At 45.5% G+C, this 25,161-nt stretch overlaps 1 protein-coding gene and 1 long non-coding RNA gene across 2 annotated transcripts in view; one reads left to right on the top strand and one right to left on the bottom strand.

Moving 5' to 3' along the window:
* TGFBR2 (transforming growth factor beta receptor 2) overlaps positions 1–24,136 on the top strand; it is a 73,593-nt gene extending 49,457 nt beyond the window's left edge. The window contains exons 4-7 of the mRNA XM_083404981.1: positions 6,671–7,476; positions 8,849–8,990; positions 19,788–19,915; positions 21,545–24,136. Coding sequence (XP_083261107.1) covers positions 6,671–7,476; positions 8,849–8,990; positions 19,788–19,915; positions 21,545–21,724 — 1,256 coding nt within the window. The 3' untranslated portion in view covers positions 21,725–24,136. The remainder of the gene's footprint in view (positions 1–6,670; positions 7,477–8,848; positions 8,991–19,787; positions 19,916–21,544) is intronic.
* Positions 23,132–24,859, bottom strand: LOC310660558. Its single transcript, XR_014503512.1, has 2 exons — positions 24,765–24,859; positions 23,132–24,393 (listed from the first exon to the last, which is right to left on the bottom strand). It is a non-coding gene; the product is annotated as an uncharacterized lncRNA (long non-coding RNA).
* Positions 24,860–25,161: the final 302 nt, after the last annotated feature.

The raw sequence follows: 25,161 nt of genomic DNA, 5'->3' as shown, positions 1-25,161 counted from the left end.
CTGGACTATGTTGGAGGGTCAAGGGAGCATATTCACCCAGTGCTTTTCAAGCTGCACTGGCTCCCGGTGGAGTACAGGGTCAGATTTAAGGTGCTGCTTTTTACCTTTAAAGCCCTTCACGGCCTCGGACCCTCGTACCTACGGGACCGCCTCTCCTGGTATGCCCCACGGAGAGTCTCAAGGTCCATAAATAACAACACCCTAGTGGTCCCAGGCCCTAAGGAAGTTAGATTGGCTTCAACCAGAGCCAGGGCCTTTTCAACTCTGGCTCCGGCCTGGTGGAACGCTCTGCCTCATGAGACCAGGGCCCTGCAGGATCCGATTTCTTTCCGCAGGGCCTGTAAGACAGAGTTGTTCCGCCTGGCCTTTGGCTTGGAGCCAGTTTGATTCCCTCCCTCCCTCTCTTTCTTTTTTCTTTTCCTTCTCCTCCTACAATGAGGCTACATTTTAATATTTTAATGTTCCATTATTTTAATGTTGTATTTTACTTTTGTTTTTAAGTTGTAATCATTCATCTTGTTTTTATTATTGCTTGTAAGCCGCTCTGAGCCCTGCCTTGGCTGGGGAGGGCGGGGTATAAATAAAAAAATATTATTATTATTATTATTAAGGGCAGGGGTCAGCAACCTTTTTCGGCCATGGGCCAGTCCAACATCCCTCAGACCTTGTGGGGGGCCAGACTACATTTAGGGGGGGAAAATGAATGAATTCCTATGCCCCACAAATAACCCAGAGATGCATTTTAAATAAAAGCACACATTCTACTCATGTAAAAACACCAGGCAGGCCCCACAAATAACCCAGAGATGCATTTTAAATAGAAGGACACATTCTAGTCACGTAAAAACATGCTGATTCCTGGACCGTCCGCGGGCTGGATTGAGAAGGCGATTGGGCCGCATCTGGCCCCTGGGCCTTAGTTTGCCTACCCCTGGTCAAGGGCAATTGCTATACGAAAGTGGAAGATCACAGACAGGAGATTACATAAGGAACAATGTTGGAAGGGGTGTGTGATAATGAAAAAACCCATATCTCCCGCACCTCTCCATCACGTTTGACCAGGAGGCCCTGTTTCGTAACAGTGGCGTTTTGGACATGCGCATTGATTTTTGGCTGGCCAATATGGTGGAGGGCATTGAGTGTTGGCGGCTAGCCTTTGGCTCGATTGGCGGTTAAGCATTGGGTAAGCCTTCTTGTGGGAGGTGAGATTTTTCCTTTGCCTGCCTCTCCATGTTAAGGGTTTCCCATTAAAGGGACCTGGGGGCGTGGTTCCTGTCCGAAGCCTGGGCGTGGGCTAGGGCCATGCCACGACCCCAACAGTGACCCTGGGGGTGCTCAATTGATGTACATCATAGGGATCCCCCTTCTAGTGGTTGATCCTTAAGAGACTTCCTGCAGTCAGACAAGAATCAGGATATAGTCTTGCTTCAAGCGATTGCCTAAGCCAAACCGCTCACATCTTTAACCAATAACGTTGTGGCCTTGTTTATCCCATTAGCCCAATATACTTGTGTTTGTGTATTTATTTTGGGGGGAGCTAGGGGGGCTTGGGCATCGCCATGCAAGCAGGACCCGAGTCCCCATTTGGGATTCCCAGCAACTGTTATTTAGAAACAATGGCTTTGATCCAGATTCCGTCATACTTCATTAGACTCTGACACACTTCTGCTTGTCCTGTTCTTTCAAAGCATGGGTCCGAACCGTTTTCTTCTTGTCCTGTGCTTTCTAGGCTCTGGTCCGGGCAGTTTTGCCCCCACTGGTTTCCCCCAGAAAACTCGCTCTTTAGTGCTAAATCGGAACAAATAGCAATCCGCAGAAAATCTGATTGCTGCTTCTTCCTATTCAGCACTAAACCATGGATTTTCTTGGGGGAAAGTGGCGAAGTGAACAGAAGCATGAATGAACCTTAACTCAAGTCCCTTTGATTTCAATGAGTCTACTCTGTGTATGAATAAGGCTGCCACCTGTTGAATTCAGTGAAGAAAGTCCCATATACGTGGATTTAGGATTGCGGCCAAAGTCTGGATCTAACTCCATATCCTTAATTATGGCTAGGGAGTCTTTTTCAGCCTAAAGGCCAGATCTAGTACTAACCCACCCTCTGTGGGCCATTTTTGACAGATGATTCTGATTTCAGCCTGCCTGTGGTTTTTCGGTATAAGCCAGCAGCCGAGACTTGTATCCAAGATAAGCCTCTGCTTGCTGCCTTTTAAAGAGCAGGCGGGGGCTTATCTCTGAGCGTAGCACTAGGGTTCTTAATGCTAAAAACAAAGATGAGAGATCTCTGAACTCAGCAATTAGTGCTTAGATTGAAGATACCAGATTCCTGTGCCTGGCGTCAGATAACTGACAGGTGGTGTCAGGGGTAGGTTTGATGAGGCCCTAAGCCAGGGGTCAGCAAACTTTTTCAGCAGGGGGCTGGTCCACTGTCCCTCAGACCTTATGGGGGGCCAGTCTATATTTTTTGGGGGGGAATGAACGAATTCCTATGCGCCACAAATACCCCAGAGATGCATTTTCAATAAAAGCGTACATTCTCCTTATAGAAGAACACCAGGCAGGCCCCACAAATAACCCAGAGATGAATTTTAAATAAAAGGACACATTCTACTCATGTAAAAACACGTGCGCGGGCCGGATTTAGAAGGCAATTGGGCCGGATCTGGCCCCCGGGCCTTAGTTTGCCTACCCATGCCCTAAGCAACTCAAGGTAATGGGACCCTTTATATGTCCAGCTGTCCTTTGTCAACAACAAATTGTTGCTGTTTTTTTGTGTTGAATATATGCTATATGGTCATTTATGGACCTAATAGATATCTAAAGCCATTTGCACATAACAAAATATGTATTTTATCAAAGTAATTGTTGAACTTATCTTATATTTTGGAAATGTACTTCCAGTTTTTCCCCCTTTAATTTTTTGGGGGGACCCCAAGAGAGTAGGGCCCTAAGCTATAGCTTGTTTAGCTTATATGTAAATCTGGCACTGGGTGGTGTGGCTTGCCCCAAATGGCCGTGCAAGTCAGATGCCTGGTTAGACCCAGGGCTGAGAGCTTCCCCTCCTGTGTCTTAAATCAAGGGTTTGAGCCCTGGAAGACCTGCTCCCTGCCTTGCAGGCCTTTTCCCACCTGGCCTGGGAGGGAGGGGTCCGGACTGACTCCAGCTACATGGGCTGAGGCTGTTGAACAGACTCTTGGCTTTTCTTTAGGGATTTTGTTGCTGTTTGTGGTCCTAAATTTTTGTATCTTTGTTTTAGGCCTTATTGTGAGCCATGTGGGAAATGGTTTGATTTGGTTGTGTACTTTTCAATGTTCCATTTATTTATTTTTTTATGACTACTTTTGTTACGTTTGCATCTTTGTGTAATTTTTCCCCACGTTGAAAGCCACCTTGAGCATGGTTTTAAACCGTGGAAAGGCATCATACAAATAAAATTATGCTTGTACAGTGGTACCTCGGGTTACATACGCTTCAGGTTACAGACTCCACTAATCCAGAAATATTACCTCAGGTTAAGAACTTTGCTTCAGGATGCGAACAGAAATCGTGCTCTGGTTGCGCGGCAGCAGTGGGAGGTCCCATTAGCTAAAGTGGTGCTTCAGGTTAAGAACAGTTTCAGGTTAAGGACGGACCTCCGGAAGGAATTAAGTACTTAACCTGAGCTACCACTGTATGTATGTAAACTAGTCAACCAGCAGATTTAAAAGCTGGCTTAGAGCCAATAACTGCCAAGGCAATACATCATTAACCAAGTAGCCCTGAAGATCTTCAAAGCAGGACAAGTGTGATGTTATTCTGTTGCTCAAGAAAACTGCTTAGTTGCTTCAATCACAAACTACTGTAGTTTTCTCTCTTTCTCTTTGCTTGCTGCTTTCTGTCTCTTTTCCACCGCTAGTCCTCACTTCCTGTATGATATCTTTCCTCTCTTAAAGTGACAGACATTCACAGGAGCCATTTAGAGATGAATCTGGGCATTGCTTTTTTTGTGACTCGCTGCTGAAAATGATGCATTACTGTAATGGCAAACTTTGGTGTACAGTGGTACCTCGGGTTAAGTACTTAATTCGTTCTGGAGGTCTGTTCTTAACCTGAAACTGTTCTTAAGCTGAAGCACCACTTTAGCTAATGGGGCCTCCCTCTGCCGCTGCACTGCTGGAGCACGATTTCTGTTCTCAGCCTGAAGCAAAGTTCTTACCCTGAAGCACTATTTCTGGGTTAGTGGAGGCTGTAGCCTGAAGCCTATGTAACCTGAGGTAAGGTAAAGGTAAAGGTACCCCTGCCCGTACGGGCCAGTCTTGACAGACTCTAGGGTTGTGTGCCCATCTCACTCAAAGAGGCCGAGGGCCAGTGCTGTCCGAAGACACTTCCGGGTCACGTGGCCAGCGTGACATCGCAGCTCTGGCGAGCCAGAGCCACACACGGAAACGCCGTTTATCTTCCCGCTAGTAAGCGGTCCCTATTTATCTACTTGCACCTGAGAGTGCTTTCGAACTGCTAGGTTGGCAGGCGCTGGGACCGAACAGCGGGAGCGCACCCCGCCGCGGGGATTCAAACTGCCGACCTTTCGATCGGCAAGCCCTAGGTGCTGAGGCTTTAACCCACAGCGCCACCCGCGTCCCTTCATGTAACCTGAGGTACCACTGTACTATTCTGTGCCGAGGAGCAGGGTCAACCATCATGGAGCAATGGGAGTACCCAGAGCTGGCAACAAATGCCCCTTGTCTCCCACAATCCCAATGTGATGTCCAGAATTCAGCCTAGAGGACAAAGCAGTCCCTGGGCTACATGCAGCAAGCTAAGTGTGCATTGTGGTGCATCTGCTGCTTGGCAAATGCCATGAAAGTGGTTCATAAAAGCCCGAGTGGACAGTTATCCAGCAGATGGCATGCTGAAATCCCATGAAGCCCAGTTGAGACGAATGAAACTTTCCATCTGAGACCCCATTTAAAGCGGTTGAGTATTTTCGCTAGGCCACTAAATGTGGAGTAGTCATACATTTCGGGTGACATTAAATAACCCAGAAAAAAACCCCCAGTAAGTGTTTGTCCATGCTAAACCCCTCATCCCAGGGACTGCAAATCTTTCTTTAATTTCAGACAATTCCAGCAAGAGGGGGGGGGGAGTGTTAAACAGCCCTTTTCCTTTTTTTTTTTTTTTGCTTCTAATAACCATTCTCCAAGCAGTTTTTCTTTTACAAAAAATGGGGTGTGCCAGGCTATGGGTTTTTGTTTTTTTGAAACATGTAACGTAGTTCACACCTGGTTTGAATCTTCATTAATTTTCTTTCACTTCCTTAACTTGTGTCACCCTGTGGAAAACTGCTGACTTTCTGTTATTTTTTTTTTTTTAAAAAAGCTTTTATTCTCGTTTGTGCGTTTGTGCACAAACTTGATAACATTTTAGTTTACTTGAAAAAAACGTTTAGTATTTTAATAAAATAAAATAGTCGAATGCCTCTGCGGCATTCCCCTAAGCATTTTGGCTCCCCCACCCTCAAAATAGTTGAAATTTCTACTGCGAACTGAATTGCTAGATAGAAAACGCAAGTGTGTGATGACACAAGCCGCTCATTCCACTGTGGTTGAAAGTTCCATTGTGCCTCTTACTCAGACTAGATTTTCAGCTGTTGAGAGAGAGTTTTGCACGCACACACGCACCATAATCTCAAAGTATACATCTTGCTTTGCTAAACTAACTTGGTCATAACAATAATGATGACACATCCTTTAGTCTAGACTAAACTTCTTAAAGCTTTTTATTGTTGTTTTTTAAAGGGGGGCTTACGAAACAAAGTCTTTCTGTGACAGCTTCCTCTTTTTCTAAATACTGTCACATACCAATAGCGACAAGGAATTACAAGCTCTGTACAGGTTCTGGCTAAAATCACTTTTCACTGGGCTTGCGGCAGTGAGAAATTGGTCCAGACCCACATTCTGCATATATGTTAGTGTAAGCACACTAAATTCTCAAGTAAGCAAAAATTGCCCTCCCCTTTGTTTTGCCCGGGATGAGGGTGGCGCTGTGGGTTAAACCACAGAGCCTAGGACTTGCTGATCAGAAGGTCGGTGGTTCAAATCCCCGCGACAGGGTGAGCTCCCGTTGCTCGGTCCTAGCTCCTGCAAACCTAGCAATTGGAAAGCACGTCAAAGTGCAAGTAGATAAATAGGTACCACTCCGGCGGGAAGGTAAATGGCATTTCCGTGCGCTGCTCTGGTTTGCCAGAAGTGGCTTAGTCATGCTGGCAACATGACCCGGAAGCTGTACGCCGGCTCCCTTGGCCAATAAAGCGAGATGAGTGCTGCAACCCCAGAGTCGGCCACGACTGGACCTAATGGTCGGGGGTCCCTTTACCTTTACCTTGTTTTGCCCAAATCTATTTTTACCCAAATAGAGGAGAAAAAATAACAACAGCATTGCCTGAACTGGTGGTTTGTTTGGTTTTTGCCACTGTATATACAGAGGAGCCCATTTGGTATGTATTCAGTGGGATTTGAGTGGCACAGTTGAATGATGCTTGAGAAACAGAAGTTTGACCCTCTTTGGGGTTTGTAGAATTGCGAAGTTTTTGCAGATTCCCATTGTAGGTTAAAGTAAACTACAGTAAAATGCCTCTATTGCCGTAGCATCTTTTATCAACGCTTCAGCAATATTATTTATCTCATTCTACCAGATATCACTGAAATACCAGACGAAGACGTGATCAGCGTGATTTCCAAAGTTGCGCTGATCAGCCTCGTCCCGCTGCTGGTGATTGCCAAAGCCGTGATCCTTATCTTTTACTGCTACCGTATCCAGAGGAGGAGGAAGCTTAACAAGGCATGGGAGAAGAACGTGAAGTCCAGGAAGCATAAAGATTGCAGCGATGTTTGCGCCATCATGATGGACGACGACTGCTCTGACATCAGCTCCACTTGCGCCAATAACATCAACCACAATACTGAGCTCCTGCCCATTGAGCTGGACACCCTGGTGGGGAAAGGGCGCTTCGCTGAAGTCTACAAGGCTAAACTGAAACAGAACACATCGGAGCAGTTTGAAACCGTGGCGGTCAAGATCTTCTCCTACGAAGAGTACGTCTCCTGGAAGACGGAGAAAGACATCTTCTCCGACATAAACCTGAAGCACGAAAATATCTTGCAGTTCCTCACGGCTGAGGAGCGCAAGACGGATGTAGGCAAACAGTACTGGCTGATCACTGCCTTCCACGCCAGGGGGAATTTGCAGGAGTACCTTATCAAGCACATCATTAGCTGGGAGGACCTCTGGAAACTGGGCGGGTCTTTGGCCCGAGGGATCGCCCATCTTCACAGCGATCACACACCTTGCGGACGACCCAAGACGCCCATTGTCCACAGAGACCTCAAGAGCTCCAATATCCTGGTGAAGAACGATTTGACCTGCTGCCTCTGTGACTTTGGGCTGTCGCTGCGGCTGGATCCCACTCTCTCCGTGGATGACCTGGCTAACAGTGGGCAGGTGAGCCGTACGACGGGGCAGGGGGGGGGAGCAAGGAAAGAGTCAAATCTGGAGGATTTAAAACAGGGCTTGGCAAAATTGTCCACTACAGTTGTACCTTGGTTTTCAAACAGCTTGGGAGTCTGAACGATTGGAAACCGGAAGTGATTGTTCTGGTTTTTGAATGTTTTTTGGAACCCAAATGCGACTTCTGTAGCTTCCGATTGGCTTCAGGAGCTTCCTGCAGCCAATCAGAAGCTCTGATTTGGTTCCCAAACATTTTGGAAGTCGAACCCGTATGCCCCACAGAGGACCTTAAGGTCTATAAATAGTAACACCCTAGAGGTCTCGGTCCCTAAGGAAGTCAGATTAGCCTCAACCAGAGCCAGGGCCTTTTCAACACTGGCTCCGGCCTGGTGTAACACTCTGTCTCATGAGACCAGGGCCCTGCAGGATCTGATTTCTTCCCGCAGGGCCTGTAAGACAGAGTTGTTCCGCCAGGCCTTTGGCTTGGAATCCAATTGATCCCCTCCCCCTCTTCCTTTTTCCTTCTGTGATGGAACTCCTATTTGGGGACTTCCCTGGCTTTTTTCTGGCCCACGTAGGACCAGTCTGGATAGTTGGCCTTGGTGAAGACTTGACGTTTTCATCCCCCAAAAAGTTTTCGATTTGAGTTCCTACTGAAATCAGGCTGCATTTTAATGTTGTATTTTAATTTTGTTTTTAAGTTGTATTTCCATCAATTGTTTTTATACCGGTGTTAGCTGCCCTGAGCCTGGGGAGGGCGGGGTATAAATAAAATTTAATACTACTACTAATAATAATAATTAATAATAACAAGGTACCACTGTACTGTGATGGCTTGAATGTGTTTGGAGGGGAGGGTTTGGACAATTAATTATTGCAAGGGACACACATCCTTCTCCCTGCATGGATTCATAGAGTTGGAAGGAACCCCAGGGGCCATCTAGTCCAACCCCTTGCAGCTCATGATCTTTGTCAGCAAAGTCTCAGTTTTCAGGATGCAGGGATAGGTTTTGCCCTGCACCCTAACAGCGTCCACAAAATGTGACTCCTTACTCTTGTTTTCCATTTATGAATTGCTGTCAACTGCTCGTGCTTACGAGACGTTGAAATACCATTGAGGGTAGTGGCTAAACCTTGCGATCGCAGATTCTCCTGTCTGCTTTGCACTGCCTCTTCTGTGTGCATGGTTACAGCCTGGATTTTGTAGTTGCAACGGAATGTTCGAAACTTCTTGCTGCCGTTTTTAAAGAGAAAATAATTTTTTTTTTATAATAAAAAAACAAGCACAGAAAGCTCAAGGTGTACAGTCAGACGGGTTACTCCCATCAAAAATAATTTTTTTTAACCATTTGGTGAATGCTGACAGGTTGGCACAGCAAGGTACATGGCTCCTGAAGTCCTGGAATCCAGAATGAACTTGGATAACGTCGAGTCCTTCAAACAAACCGACGTATATTCCATGGCTTTGGTTCTGTGGGAAATGACGTCTCGCTGCAACAGCGTCGGAGGTATGTGTCATGTGCTCCCTTGTGGAGTTGTATTTTTATGTGTTTACATGCTACTTAGCTCTAAAGGTTGTAGGAATCCTACCCACCACGCCCTCAAAATACTATTAATTTACTTAACATGCGTCCTTCCCTTTTCTTTCAAGAAGCCTGGAGTAGTAGTGTGTGATTCACACAGGTGATCTGTCATACAGCTTCCTGGGCGAGATCTGTATTCATATTCGAAACCATTTCTAGAACCACTGAGTACCACTTCTTAAAACCTAAATGTTTTTAGGAAGCACTGAAAAGAGTATCAATAGGCAGAGATTCCAAAGTGTGTGTTTTTTTTTTAAAAAAAGAGATTTCTTAAAACTGCTGAACAAGTAAGCTGCCCAGCCAGATGGGTGGGGTATAAATATAATACAGTTGTACCTCGGGTTAAATACGCTTCAGGTTACATACGCTTCAGGTTACAGACTCCGCTAGCCCAGAAATATTACCTTGGGTTAAGAACTTTTCTCCAGGATGAGAACAGAAATAGTGCTCCGGCGGCGCGACAGCAGCAGGAGGCCCCATTAGCTAAAGTGGTGCTTCAGGTTAAGAACAGTTTCAGGTTAAGAACGGACCTCCGGAATAAATTAAGTACTTAACCCGAGGTACCACTGTAATTATCATTATCATTACAGGCATAGCTTGGTTTTCAAACAGCCTAGTTCTCGAACGTTTTGGCTCCCGAATGATCGAAACCCGGAAGTGACTGTTCTTTGGAAGCCGAACATCCGATGCGGCTTCCGATTGGCTGCAGGAGCTTCCTGCAGCCAATCAGAACCCACAATTTGGTTTCCGAATGTTTTGGAAGTCGAACGGACTTCCAGAAGAGATTCATTTCGACTTCCAAAGTACGGCTGTATTATTATGATGAAATCAGACTGTTTCACAAGTCAATTGGTTCCAAGCTGCTGAGGGCTGTATATGCTGTTAGTCGCACTCTGAACTTGGCCCAGTTGCAAATCGGCAACCAGTATAGGTCTCTGAGCACAGGTGTTGCATGCTGACAGGGCTGGGAGGAAGGTATGTTTTTAAATTCTTCAGATGGAGACACACTTTTAGGTCTTCCTAAGGTCAGTTCTAAGTTTCTGGTTTGACCTTTGCCACTGCTGCTGCTGCTGCTTTGTGTTTTGTTTTGTTTTTGTTTCATGAGGAAACAGAAAAGCTGGTAAGATACTTTTCATCATCCTCATTATTGCTTTCCTTCCTTCGCGTTTGGGCTTACAGCATTCCACAGAATGCTCCTTTTAAGGCTGGATGTTCTGTTTGTTGAGGAAGACTCTTTCATCCTTGCTGATGCCTGATGACGCTTCCTGTTTCTGTTTGAGGACTCTGGAATAATGCCGAGGCAAAGAAAAGCACTCTCCCAGCAGTGCTCCACTCAGGAAGTTGCAGAGCTGCCTGAAATTAAAATAACCGGGCTTTTGTCAGGAAAGATTGGGGGTGAAAGAAGAAGTGTGTGCGACTATATCTAAGTCCCTTAGAAATTTCCCTCCTAAAAAAATAGAGAAAAGTTAAAAAGCAGAAAAACAGGATTCATTGTAGATGATAAGACATCATGTTGCAGCAAACGAGAGTGCAATACCTGTGCCAAACAGGGCAGTGCTGGGGAATTAATAATCACGGAATTGCACTGATAAAATAACCTTGCCAGCCAGCCAAAATAAGCTATTATGATGATCGATATTATACCTATACGAGAAATAAAACTAGGGCAGCTTTGCTAAATGAGATAAAGCAGCGTGGATTTCCCCGAAAAGGTGCAAAGTGCGGCCGTTCCCTTCAATCTTATGTATTTATTTTTATTACACATATAGCTCACCCTTCCTCCCAGAGATGCTCAGGGCAGCAAACCCTCAAAAAAGTTAAAATAAAGCAATTAAAAATGTAGTGGAAATGCCTGGGTAGGCAGGAATGTGTTTAGATTTCTTCTGCTCTGTAATGATGAAGGGAGGCAAGCACACTTCACCAGGGAAGGCATTTCACAAACAGGGAGCTACCACTAAGAAGCCGCTGTCATTGGTCCATGTCTATTGGTCGACAGCCACCCAGAGACACCACGAACAGAGCTTCCCCTGCCAATCACAAGACCTGAGATGGATGCTATTGGAAGACATGCTGTTTTTAGGTACTTGGGTCCCAAGCTATATAGGGCTCTCTATTCTAGTAAAGGTAAAGGGACTCCTGACCATTAGGTCCAGTCACGGATGACTCTGGGGTTGCGGCGCTCATCTCGCTTTACTGGCCAAGGGAGCTGGCATACAGCTTCCGGGTCATGTGGCCGGCATGACTAAGCTGCTTCTGGCTAACCATAGCAGTGCACGGAAACACCGTTTACCTTCCCGCCGGAGTGGTACCTATTTATCTACTTGCACTTTGACGTGCTTTCGAACTGCTAGGTTGGCAGGAGCAGGGACCGAGCAACGGGAGCTCACCCTGTTGCAGGGATTCGAACCGCCGACCTTCTGATTGGCAAGCCCTAGGCTCTGTGGTTTAACCCACAGCGCCACCCGCATCCCTCTATTCTAGTACCAACACGTTAACTGTAATGGTAGAATAAGTAACAATATAAAATTATAACAACTCTAAGCATACAAACTGTGAAACATTTTGCACCTGCTGTAAGACAGGAAAGTATGCAGGTATAAATAGATCGACCGTTCACTTTTTTGATGGGATATACGTAGGGAACAGTTCATGTGGCAGAATCTCAGGAAATGTGTCTCTTCTAGACTATAATGTTTCTAGAAAATGTCTTTCCCTAGAAGGATGGCATAGTTAGCCATTTTTGTTGCAGCAAAAGCAACGAAGTGCCTTGTGGCTCCTTTTGTGGCACATTTATTATGGCATAAACCTTCGAGATTATAGTCCTCTTCCTCTGAAGCATGAGTGTTATCCTTGAGTTACAGGAAATCGTACGCCTGGCTTGAGGAAACCGGCGGGAGGGAGGGGAACGTTAACAATGAGGTCAGAGGGAAACAAAATGCCGAAAGCTACAGACAGTCATACGTACCTAATTATCTGCGGTAATTCACAAAACAGTTGTTAACGCAGGCATCCTGACATTGATAAGCCAATTTTAACATAATGTGTCAAAAATCCTTTGCCTTGGTTCAGTGCCCAAGAGAGAGCATCGAACCTCTTGTATTGTAATTTAAGCATCTTGCAATTTCCCTTTGAAATTCCTTTGCCCCAGGAAGGCAATGCTAAAGTCCCTTACAGAGACTGTGCTTACCCATGACACCAAGCCAGAGTTTCTTCTTGGCTCAGATTATGGCTAAGGAACAGTGTTCGAAACTCCCATTGTTCTAGGCGCTTTTTGTGACAAGGAATTTCATTAGCGCCAGCAGTTTCTGAGCTCTGGGCGCAATACTGAGCCTAAGATTTCGGATTAAAACGGCAGAGTAGAAGGAAAGAGGGGCCTTTTTCTGCCTCCCCACTTCCAGCTACTCTCTGAAGAGTGGAGAAGAGACTCGCTTAATAATATTAGAGGGGTGGGCAGGGGAAGGACTTAGACCATGTGAAAAACAAACATAATATTTTAGCTGCAGTTCGTTCATTTTCAGCTTTGCATTCTTGTTATAAAAAAGCGCCCCTAGACATTCCGTTGTTGTGCCCATAACCTAGGTTTAAGGTGCCATTTAGCTCCCAGCTTTCATATTTCGGTTTCTAACACTGTTAAGGAAGAGAGACAACTTAACCAAGATCTATTGCTCAGACAACATGCAAAGCCAGTCTTGGCTTAGTTACAGGTTCAAGTTAAAAAGACTAAAGGTAAAGGTACCCCTGCCCATACGGGCCAGTCGTGTCCGACTCTAGGGTTGTGCGCCCATCTCACTTAAGAGGCCGGGGGCCAGCGCTGTCCGGAGACACTTCCGGGTCACATGGCCAGCGTGACGAAGCTGCTGTGGCGAGCCAGCACCAAAGCAGCACACGGAAACGCCGTTTACCTTCCCACTATAAAGCGGTACCTATTTATCTACTTGCACTTAAGAGTGCTTTCGAACTGCTAGGTGGGCAGGAGCTGGGACCGAACGATGGGAGCTCACCCCGCCGCGGGAATTCGAACCACTGACCATGTGATCAGCAAGCCCTAGGCGCTGAGGTTTTACCCACAGCGCCACCCGCGTCCCAAGTTAAAAAGACTAGGGTGGAGCAAAGTATGTGTTAGCCCTTCTCCAGGAGCCAGGACATTCACGTGGTCCTGGTAAGCCGCCATTTAGCTTCTTGTGATGTGTGAACCAAGCCAATAGCTTCTTGTGAGGTTGAAGTGTTTCCTCATGGGATTTGGAATACAGTGGTACCTCTTAGTTGCGTTCACCTCCGGTTTTGTATCCTCAGGGATACGTACATGGCAAACCCAGAGTATTTTTCTGGGTTTCGCTGTGCGTGCATGCACAAAAGCGCTAAACCACGCCGCATGCATGCACAGAAGTGGCAGGTCCGATTGCAAATTCCTCGGGATGCGGCCGGCGCTCCGGAACGGATCCCGTTCGCAACCGGAGGTACCACTTTGTTGCTATTTCTGGCGGCAGATTTGTACCCATTTATGTATTCTTGCATAGAGACGGCCTTCCTTGTCCTGTGTAGAATGCAAAAGGGCATTGCTGGCGGATGATGGCATATATCACACCGAGAAGAGGAACAGGTGAGTGAAGCCCAGGTGTTGCAGATTAAATTGTTAGGCCCTGAAATTAAAAAAAAAAAAAAAGGTATAGTGTTGCCGTAGTGGACATGGGAACAGAGTTGGCATCTGAATCTGCCACATGGGCCTGGGCCCTGTGTCCAAACCTCTGTTATGGAGGGCCTGTTGTTGCTAGTGAGTAGTTGTGTTAGGGTTTGGGGTTGTTGTTTATTTTGGAAGGGGGTGTTCTATAAGAAGGAACAAGCCCTACCATTCAAGGCCAGTGAGAGAGGGAAGCATCATTGTCCAATGTGGGCTGTAGATCATTGATGGTTGGAGTGGTTTCAGCTGGGAGCTATAAATGGCAGCAAGGAACGTTTTATCATTTTCTCTCCTTCTGTTCTTTAGTACATTATTCCTCAGTATTATTCTGCCCTTTGTTCTGCTATGGCACTTTGTTGGGTTGATATTGTAGCCTGAGGAGTGTCTGACATAAATTCTTAAGATGGGGTTCTGCCTTAAGTTCCCCCGAGTTGTGAGCCTCTGTTTTAAATTCCTAAGTTGTAAGTCTCAACGGATACAGTTGTGTTTCAAGGATTGACTTATAGGCAATGGATTTTGTGGTGTGTTCTGGGTAGAAGCTGGAAGCACATAAATACACATTGTGGTCAGATGGCTTCCTGTTGTGTCCAGAAAGTGAACCTTTTGCATGGACTGGTCTAGGCTCAGGTTTACGATGGGATGAAAGTTATTGAAGTCCTGGTGGAACTGATCAAGTGTCTCTTGTCCACAAATTCAGGTGATAACAATGCCATCTATGTATCTTAGATGTAGGAGGCTTGTTAGGGACAGAAGCTAAGAAGGTTTTGCAATTCAGCTATGAATGTGTTGGCGTCTGTGGAGCCACGTGACTGCCCATGGCTGTGCCATTAATTTCTCCCCCAAACATGTTCTCCCCCAAGCTGATTGTTGGTGAGTACAGAGTTTGGTATCTAGACGGGCTGAAGCTCCACATATAGCAGTAATATCCCTCATAGCCCATCTTTGTGTGGGATGTTGGTATAAAGGGCCTCAAATATTCATGGTAGCTAGTATGGTATTTTCTTGGAGATTGTCCATGAATTGGTAGTTTCTTCAGAAAATCAGTAGTATCCCATGTATAACCTGGACTTCTGGTAGCATCTGAACAGGGTCTGTCTATCCAGACACTCCCAATAGTACCCATGCCTGAAACAATAGCTGTCCAGGGCTGCCTGGTTTGTGCATTTTGAGCAGTGGATAGATCATAGATTTGTAGAGTTGAAGGGGACCGCAAGGGCCATCTAGTCCAACCCCTTGCAATGCAGGAATCTCCATGACAGATGGCCATCCAACCTCTGCTTAAAAACTTCCAAGGAAAGAGAGTCCACAACCTCCTGAGGGAGACTGTTCCACCATTGAACAACTCTTACCATCAGAAAGTTCTTCTTGATGTTTAGTTGGAATCTCCTTTCTTGCAACTTGAAGCCATTGCTTCAAGTCCTACCCTCCAGAGCAGGGGAAAACAAGTGTGTTCCCTCTTTCATGTGACAACCCTTGAGATACTTGAAGATGGTTATCATATCTCTTCTCAGTCTCCTCTTTTCCAGGCTAAACATACCCAGCTCCTTCAACCGCTCCTTATAAGGCTTGGCTTCCAGATCCTTTATCATCTTGGTTGCCCTCCTCTGCACACCTTCCAGCTTGTAAACACCCTTCTTAAATTGGGGCGCCCAGAATTGGACGCAGTGTTCCAAGTGCGGCCTCATAATACAAGTGTAATCCCAATAGCATCTTGGATTCCAAATACGTTCGCCCAGTTGAGCCATGCATCCTGCACTGGCCTCCATTTTGTCACCGCAGCCATTAAGCCTGCCAACCCAGGACACTTGACACTTTCCCCTGCAATGACTCAGACCCTTGCACCTGGCCTAATCCTATCCCCTTACCCTGCAAATCCGTAAACTGACCCTTGGGAGTGTTCATAAAAGGCGGGGAGGTGGATTTTTGTGGGAGAAGAAAGAAAAAGCAATGTGCTTGGTTAGTGAAGCAGTATCACTTTTTAGATGGTGTGTTAAACCCCATTTTTAAATTAATTTTTATAATGAAAGGTTTTTAGAATGTTGGATTATTTTGATTGTTGTTAGCCGCTCTGAGCCCAGCTTTGGCTGGGGAGGGCGGGGTATAAATAAAATTTATTATTATTATTATTATTATTATTATTATTATTATGCAGCAAAGGGGTTCTGTATTTGGTCTGGGAATGAAATTGTGAAATGGTTCAGGTACATTTCTTTTCTTTGCAAAGCCTGGGAGGAGAAGTGAAGATTTTGCCGAATGCAGTTTTTGGAGTATCCCAGCCCTTCATAGCTAGTGTTGACTTTAAACAGAAAACACACATGGCGTTTAATCTGTATGCTGACACTATAAATAGCAGTGTCGCTGAAGGTGAAGAATCAGCCTCAGAAGAAGGCCGCTCTGTTACTTGCTGGGGAGCTGAAGTGTGGGAAACGGCTATAGTTTGCTTGATGTTTTGCCGGCATATAATTTAGAAGTCATATTTAGAAACTCAGCAACTCTGCTTTGGGGAAAGTTCGAACTGCTCCACTACCCTTTCAGCTTGGCATTTCAGTCAGCACAACAGCTGTGTACCAGATGTTACGCTTTGTGAGAAATATAATTTCCATCCAAGCATTTTGCCCTTGCAGCCGACATGGATACTGTGAGAAAGAAAAGCACGGGGAGAGTTAAGTGATCTGACAGGCCCTCTAAGAGCTGCTTATTTTCAAGTCCTTTGTTGCCAGCCTATGACATCAGTCAGAATCAGCAAGGTTACCAGGGAATAATCTGGAAAATACCTTTCAAAATGGCCTCTGTTCCTTGAGCTGCTCTACGTAATTGTGCACTGCCTGAAAGATTTGCTGGCTCGACTGAAACACTGCTTTTTTGGTAAATGTACAGAAAAATGGTACACAGCTGATTGCGGGAAAGAGCTCTGGAGTTTTGAGGCTCAATATTTTTGAAAAGCACTAGTTCTGCACTTCATTTTAAAAGCTTCTGGTGTTGGAGCATAAATCTGTGGTCAGTTTGTTATTGCCTGTATGAAGCATTGGGTCAGATTTCTGTGGAGAAGAGGGAGCTACCTGCCATAACGTGAGATACATGTGCTTTTAATCAGGAATACACACAACAAACCTTTGTGGAAATGACAAAATAAGAAAAAGCCAATGTATGTAAATTTTAGTTTCAACACTTAATTAAAATTATGGAGAAGACTGGAGAGGAAGCATGACCACTGTATTTCCACAATTCCAATTATATTTCTAAAACGTGATGCTTTTAAAACGAACTGTCTTCCACTAAAAGAAAATTAAGCGCATCAACTGCATTCTGCCCCCGGTTAGATATGCCTTGTTGACTTCTGAATAGGCGTTACACAGAAGTAACAACCATATGCAAGGGGTGGTTGTTGTTGTTTTAACAAAGTTATTAGCTTCCTCCCTTTTGTCAGAAGTAAGCTTGGCACTTTTAAAAAATGCCCTTTATTGTGCTTCAAGTCACACTTGCTTCCTTAGGCTGGCTCCAGGAAATATGGTTTGTGTCTGTTTTTTGTCTGCGCTTCAGTTCTGTCCCGCATCCTTTCATGTCAAAAATAGATAGCGGAGAATTATCTCGCCCAGCCTGCCTGATATATATGTAGGCTATCAGTGCTCAGCAGCAAATTGTGTGTTCGGTGATTGTATGGCGTCCATTGGAATATAACCCAATCTATACTTTCTCATGCAAAGGTGCAGAAATCACAGGTGCCAGTTCTGACAGAAGCCACTGTGGGACAGTCGCTTTGTCTGAGGGCTCCTAAGTATTTTACTTCAGTTTATTGGTCGACCGGAAAGGATTTAGAAAACAAAGCAGACCCAAAATAGGTTTCTAATCTAACCAGGATATCAGTGTGGCCACGTTTTGTGGGGTGTTTTCATGTGCTACATTAGTCGTGCTTAATGCTACTGATGTGCTGTAGGTATGTTTTGTCATATTTGCTGTAGCTGTAGCTAAGGAAGGGCTGTGGCTCAGTTGTGGAGGCAGGCAGCACTTTATTCCATCTTCTTCATGTCTCCTTACCTGTTCATGTCCACGTTATTGTGTGGCGCAAAAGCCACTTTTGGAAATCTAGTGGAATCTACCTGAAGTTTACGCTCATTTCCATGTTAAAACATCCATTTGCAACATTGCCAGCTCAGGAAATTGCAGGAGTTTTGTGTTGACAAAATTTGCAGCGGTATATCGGAATACAGTTGTTTCCCACCATTTAACATTTAGCTCAACCTGTAATAAGTTGATTTAAAAACAAAACCCACAGTTCTGTAACACAAGAAGGTACTTGAAATGGGAGTAAGAAGTGTTAGCCACCAGTTAAACCAGCACAGTAATGTTAGTTACTTGGATGCAGGGCTAGTAGGACTTTGCCAGTACTGTACATATTATTACTTCAGGGTTGCAGACTTGGTTGTCGTTACAGCTTAGCTACATTTCTTAAACTTGCATTATTAGTAGTATTGCTTTCCCAGCTACCCCCAGTGCTAACTTGGGGGTGGGGGAAGCAGCAGAGAAGACCAGTCTCTTAGATCCAGTGCAAGAGAGTCATTCAGCTTGTGAGTAAATTCTACATACCGTATTTTTCGCTCTATAAGACTCACCGGACCACAAGACGCACCTAGTTTTTGGAGGAGGAAAACAAGAAAAAAAATATCCTGAATCTCAGAAGCCAGAACAGCAAGAGGGATCGCTGCGCAGTGAAAGCAGCAATCCCTCTTGCTGTTCTGGCGTCTGGGATAGCTGCGCAGCCTGCATTCGCTCCATAAGACGCACACAATTTCCCCTTACTTTTTAGGAGGGAAAAAGTCTTATAGAGCAAAAAATACGGTACATTACAAAAAAAAAGCACAACAATTCCTACATTATATGGAAATCAACTGTAATTGCTCCTCTTCAGCTGAATGTTTGAGTGGTTAACATAGTTTTTAAATAACAGTAGATCTGATGATAGCACTTTTCCACTTGAAGTACATAACACCTGAACAACAAAATTAAAACATGCCTGTGCACGTGCAGCCGCCACCCCAGCCCTTCTCTTTGTCCTCAGTCTGTTCCACAGCTGTGGGACCCCTGCTTCTTGGCAAAAAAAAATAAAAAATACCCAGCTTTAGCATTTACCTGAAGTACTGCAAGACCTCCCGTTTTGGGCTGGGCCTTAGTTATATATGCAAATGGAGATAGTTGGGACTTCAATCTCATCAGAATCCTGTGAGTTTTGCCTTGGCTCGTTTGGTTTTCCGATTTTAGTTTTATTTGTTGTTTCTAATTGCTACAATCAATTCTCATCCTCCAGCAAACAGAAACAAGACTTGATTCCTGGCTGCTTATCTGGCCTGGATGTGCCTTGCTCAAATATTGATCGACAAAACCTTTGGCTAGTCAAATTCAGTTTTGAACTGGAGGTGAAGCCGCCCAGGTCCATCATTGTCCGTATAGATCTCTTTTAAGTAGATATTACTAAAAGGGATGCAGATGGCGCTGTGGTCTAAACCACAGAGCCTAGGGCTTGCCAATCAGAAGGTCGGCGGTTCAAATCCCTGCGACGGGGTGAGCTCCCGTTGCTCGGTCCCTGCTCCTGCCAACCTAGCAGTTCAAAAGCATGCCCAAGTGCAAGTAGATAAATAGGTACCGCTCTGGTGGGAAGGTAAACGGTGTTTCCGTGCGCTGCTCTGGTTCGCCAGAAGTGGCTTAGTCAGGCTGGCCACATGACTCGGAAGCTGTCTGCGGACAAATGCCAGCTCCCTCGGCCAGTAAAGCGAGATGAGTGCCACAACCCCAGAGTCGTCTGCGACTGGACTTAATGGTCAGGGGTCCCTTTACCTTACTAAAAAGTAGCTAGGCAGATCTTGGAGGTGAAAGAAATAAGACTAGAGGAAATAGAGAGCTACAATCCTGTGTTTGTGTGGTGCTGGACAGACAGCAAAGTATAAGACGTCGGCAGATTCCACTTATGTGAAGGAGAACAAAACTTGGCTCCACCAGAATCTTGGCCTTCAAGCCTAAATGTCGTCTGTTTCCTTTCCTTCTCTTGACAGAGGTGAAAGACTACGAGCCGCCGTTTGGTTCTAAAGTGCGGGAGCATCCTTGTGTGGAAAGCATGAAAGATAACGTATTGAGGGACAGGGGACGGCCAGAGATTCCTAACTCATGGCTGAACCATCAGGTAAGACAGCGGGTCCTTCTTGCCTGGCATATTGGCCTGTTTTTGGTGGCTCCAATCCAACTGACGGGTGACAAGATTGTCAGCAACAACTCTGTATCTCCTGTTGATACCCCCTCCTCCCACTTTGCATTTCCTCATTGAGCTTTACTGTCAACTACATTAGAACGCAGGGCATATTTAGGCAACCTGTGACAACCAGGGGTATCCAGTCAGTTTAGTGACTGGGTATGTCAAAATTACACTGTGAATTGATCTTTGGTATTTGCTTATTGTCCCTGAGGACTCTTGGTACTTTTTGCAAAGCTTCAAACCCCACAGGACTTTATTTGCGTGTGCTGTAGTAGCTCTTCCATATCCATGTTCTTCCTTGCATTTTTGTGTAGGCACCCATTATTCATAAAATGAAATTCCAAAATGGATTTTACAGAGCGTTCCTACTCCTCCTCCTCCTGAATGAAATTTGCTGCACTACTGATTTCAAGTTAATGTTTTTAATATTTAACTTAGGTTGAATGTCCTTAATATGAAAATTACCAAGAAAATTAATATTTTCAATATTGGCTGTGCTGTTGACATTGGTCAACATCAACCATTAAATTATGCAGTTAATGCAGAACGTTGTGAAGCTTTTTCTTCCTTTTTAAAGAAACCACATGAAAAGAGGATAGTAGATTTCATTCTAACCTGGTTCTAATGTTGCTTATCACATCACCAAGGCGAGAACCATTCTCTTTCTTGGTTTTTGCTTTTTGCTACATCTTCCCTTCCGTTGAAATAAAAGGCCAGATAGCGTTGCCGTTCCTATTAATGAATTAATATGCCTGAACCAGAGGCAAGCAACTATACAAGTGCTCGTGTCATTAAGGCCAGCAGTACATCCAGTCTTAACGAGGCTGGGATTAACCCTTTGATTAGAGGATAAGGCCCCAACAGTGGGATTCTCATTCCGGAATACCGTATTTTTTGCCACATAGGACGCATCGGCCCATAGGACGCACCAAGTTTTTTGGGGGGAAATAAAGAAAAAAAATGTTATTTCCCCCCCAGGCGCTTGTGGGGCCGGCAGCGGGGAGAAGCGCTCTTCTCCCCGCCGCCCGCCTTCAGATCACGTACAGGGACAGCGGGAAGACATGCTGCGCCTCCCCACTGTCCCTGGAGCTTGCAGGGCTGGCGGCGGGGTCTCCCCGCCATCAGCCTCCAAACCATCAGGAGACAGTGGAATGGCGGCGTTCTGCCTCCCTCTGTCCCCCGACCTTGTGGGGCTGGCGCTGGGGCTCTCCTGAAGCCTGGAGAGCGAGAGGGGTCGGTGTGCACTGACCCCTCTCACTCTCCAGGCTTCAGCGAAAGCTTGCATTCGCCCCATAGGATGCACACACATTTCCCCTTCATTTTTGGAGGGGAAAAAGTGCGTCCTATAGGGCGAAAAATACGGTAATTGTCTCACATATTGTGTAAGTTTAGTGCACCGTAATTTCTTAAGCATCACTATGCCTTCTTTCAGCGCAGTAGCACCAATACCATGTGAGGAGATTCTGCATAAATGTGCAGAGTTGGTTGCCTTACGTTAGCTGAGAGCTGAGAGGTTCAGGTGTTTTAAAATGTGTTCACTGTTTTTGCTGCGCATTTCAGGGCATCCAGAAGGTTTGCGAGACGCTTGTCGAGTGCTGGGACCACGACCCTGAGGCGCGTCTCACTGCGCAGTGCGTAGCTGAGCGGTTCAATGATTTCGAGTACCAGGACACGCTGTCCGGAAGAAGCAGTTCGGAAGAAAAGATCCCCGAAGAGAGCTCTGTGAACAGTGCCAAGTAACAGCCTGCTACAAGACAAAACTTCCACGAAACCAAAGAGAGAGAGAGAAAGAGAGAGGGGCTGCTCTTGTGTTCCATGTGCACAAGAGTGGAACAGGAAGAGGCGGTTAGTCTCGGATGCATTTCCTGTGTCACTGAGGTTCCTGCTTCTCCCTCCATCTCGCAGCTCCAGAGAGGGCAAAGTGGCATCCTTTGCCGTGTCATAGGAGGAACGACGCCGTTGCTTCCTGAGAACATGAGACTGTACAAAATGCCAAGAATGTTTGCACTTTATCGATGCCTGTAGATAACTATCAAAGAGCAACTTTATGTATGTATGTAGATAGAGATATAGAGGTATGTATAAAAACACACACACACACTCTCGACAAATCTCTGCAAAGGGTCTTCCAGGAAACTTAAGTATAGATAGGAAAATCCTACCAGGAATCGTATGCAGGACGCCTGCTGTGATGCTGGCAGAAAAAGTGCCTTATTCATCCCACCGGAGCCTTAAAAACAATATTTCTGCAGTTGAAAGGGGGGAGGGGAGGATTTGGACCATATTAGTGCCTCTTTTAACATGTAACTATGCAATGGTTGTTCAGCTGGTCCTTGTATGTTTATGATGCGTTGATTCAGTGGATCTTACTGGTCTGATTCTTCTCCTCCTCTTCCCCCGCTCTTCTCCTTGAATTTGGAAAGTTGTCCCCACCCACTCAACTTTCATGCCTGCGCAAAAGATCATTAATTCCTCTGCCCGTCCCTTTCTTTGAACTTTGCCGTTCCCGTTAGCAGCCTGCTTTGGGGAGAGGGCAGGTTGTTCCCCGACCCCTCCCCAGCCTCGCTCTCTGAAATCAGGCAAGGCCCCAATTATAATCGAAACAGATGTTTTGCATTTGCCGTGCCTTCTGACACAAAGTAGACTGCTCCCCTCCCTCCCTCCTTTTCTGGGATCGGTAACATCATGTCTCGTTTCTTGAGCCCTTAAGTTCACATTTGATTTCGTGCCCGGCGTAAAAGGAGGAACAGGAGGTGGACTCCTTTCCCCGAGTGTCTGGGTGTCTGCGATGCCGTGGAAAAAGATTTGCCCCGCTCTGGAGACACGCAGCGCTTTCGGTCCCCCTTAACTCGCCATTGTGAGCAACCTCCTGCCTGCAGTCATCCAGAACTCTGGCAAATAAGAGCACATTCCAAAACTGATCCCCACAGGCACGACTTACATTCTTTTAGTCTTCCAAAATATTTAGCTTTGGAGCTGGCCTCACCAGGAATTTTTAAATGACGGAATTTTGACCGTCAGTATTTTCATACGAGATCATTGGAGCTGCTCAAATTGTGTGGCTCGCCGTGGTTTCGCAGTCGGCTTCAGGCACCTTCTGTGCCTCGGTGTTGTTTTCTAACAGAAATTTGCCCCAGAAACAAAAGGTATATTTCAAGTGCAATGCTTTTATCATACAGGTCACAGATACATTTCTTTTTCCTCTCTAGGAACTTTGTGTATCCAGTAATAGGGAAATTGGGGGGTGGGGGAGAGAGAAGTATATTCACATAGGAATTATAAATTTATGGGGGGAAATATTTATTTTTAAAAGCTTTTTGCATCTGCTTTTATATTAATTTTTAAAGAACTATTTAAGCATTAAGTGGGGCAGGAGCTCAATAATTAAAACGGAGTCGAGGTTTAATAGCAACAGGCTATGTACTGAACTGTGGAGCTACTGGAAAGACGGGTTTATACTGGGATCATGTTCCTAAGCAGATCTGGAGTGAAGTGACCTCTAGTGGGGTTTCCCACTGAAAAACTGCTACGCTAGGAAAGGAAAAGGAGGAGCTTTGCCCCACAAACTGGAAAGTTAGGGTGCCACCTGCATTACAGATCTAAACCACTAGTTTCAGAACTGCCATAACTTTCAGGCCTTCCTCCAGAACCACAACTCTGGCTTGGAGTAAGTTCCCAGAGTTCCTGAAGTGAAAATGGTGGAAGCTTACTTTGAGATGGTTTCAGAAGAAGGTTAGACAAACACGTGAGATAAAAAGCTGTGAACAGCCTACCAGTCCTCATGGCTGTAGGCTAGTTCCCAGGTCCAGAGGCAAGCTTGTCCCAGAACGTCACTTGCTGAGACAAGGCTCAAACTGATTCAGTACTGGTTTAAATTGGCAGCGTAGACTTGCCCCTGGGTCTCCGCTGTGTGCGTTGTGCCTGATATTTATCATGCAGCAGCAAACACAAAGAGAGCGCCCAGTAGCTCCTGGCAACTCTTTTTAACTTTCTTTTGTACTATTTACATGTAAAGGGATTTATTTTTTTCCCCATTCTTCCACGGAACGCTTTCACTGTATGAAAATAGGAATGTGAACGTATATAACCTTGTTTATTCGAGCGTCTCGAGCACTTACCGTATTTTTGTATAAATAAAATGTTTTAGATTAATGAAGTTATGGTTTTGTTTTAAATGGCCCTTATCCGTTAAAAACAACAACCTCTTGTAAGTTTCTTTTCAGAGGGGGAGTGGTCATTAGGTGGACTCGGTCATCAGATTTCTCTCCATCAGTCCAAATGAAGAGACTAGTATCTTTTTTCTGTGTTCTGTTCATTTCATACCCATGTTCTGCAAATAACAGCCTCTGTGATTAAGAGGATTGGCTGGGTTAAACATCAAAACATATAAAAAAATTGTCCAATAGCACCTTAAAGGTAAAGGTACCCCTGCCCGTACGGGCCAGTCGTGTCCGACTCTAGGGTTGTGCGCCCATCTCACTTAAGAGGCCAGGGCCCAGCGCTGTCCGGAGACACTTCCGGGTCACGTGGCCAGCATGACGAAGCTGCTCTGGCGAGCCAGCGCAGCACACGGAAACGCCGTTTACCTTCCCGCTTTTAAAGCGGTACCTATTTATCTACTTGCACTTAGGGGTGCTTTCGAACTGCTAGGTGGGCAGGAGCTGGGACTGAAAGACGAGAGCTCACCCCGCCGCGGGGATTCGAACCGTCGACCATGCGATCGGCAAGTCCTAGGCACTGAGGTTTTACCCACAGTGCCACCCACGTCCCATAATAGCACCTTAGAGACCAACCAGGTTTGTTCTCAGTATAAGCTTTTGTGTGCATGCACACTTCTTCAGATACACTGAAACAGAAGTCACCAGACCCTTATATATAGTGGGAGGGTGGGGTGGGGTTTTTCTCAGGAGGGTAGTAGGATATGCTTGATTGACTCAATGGTTATGGTAAACCTGTTGATGACTAATAATGACTGCAAATAGTTATTAGGTAATGGCTGCAATTAGTATGATAAACAGGTTTACCATACCCATTGATCACTGCAGATGGTGACAGCAGTCACAAACTCCTGCTTCTTGGGAGAAAAGTGATGACAAACCTAGACAGCATCTTAAAAAGCAGAGACATCACCTTGCCAACAAAGGTCTGTATAGTAAAAGCTATGGTTTTCCCAGTAG

This window comes from Podarcis tiliguerta (assembly GCF_965153285.1).
Source record: "Podarcis tiliguerta genome assembly, chromosome: 12".
NCBI lineage: Eukaryota > Metazoa > Chordata > Lepidosauria > Squamata > Lacertidae > Podarcis > Podarcis tiliguerta.
This window is presented reverse-complemented; position numbering and strand designations above follow the sequence as displayed.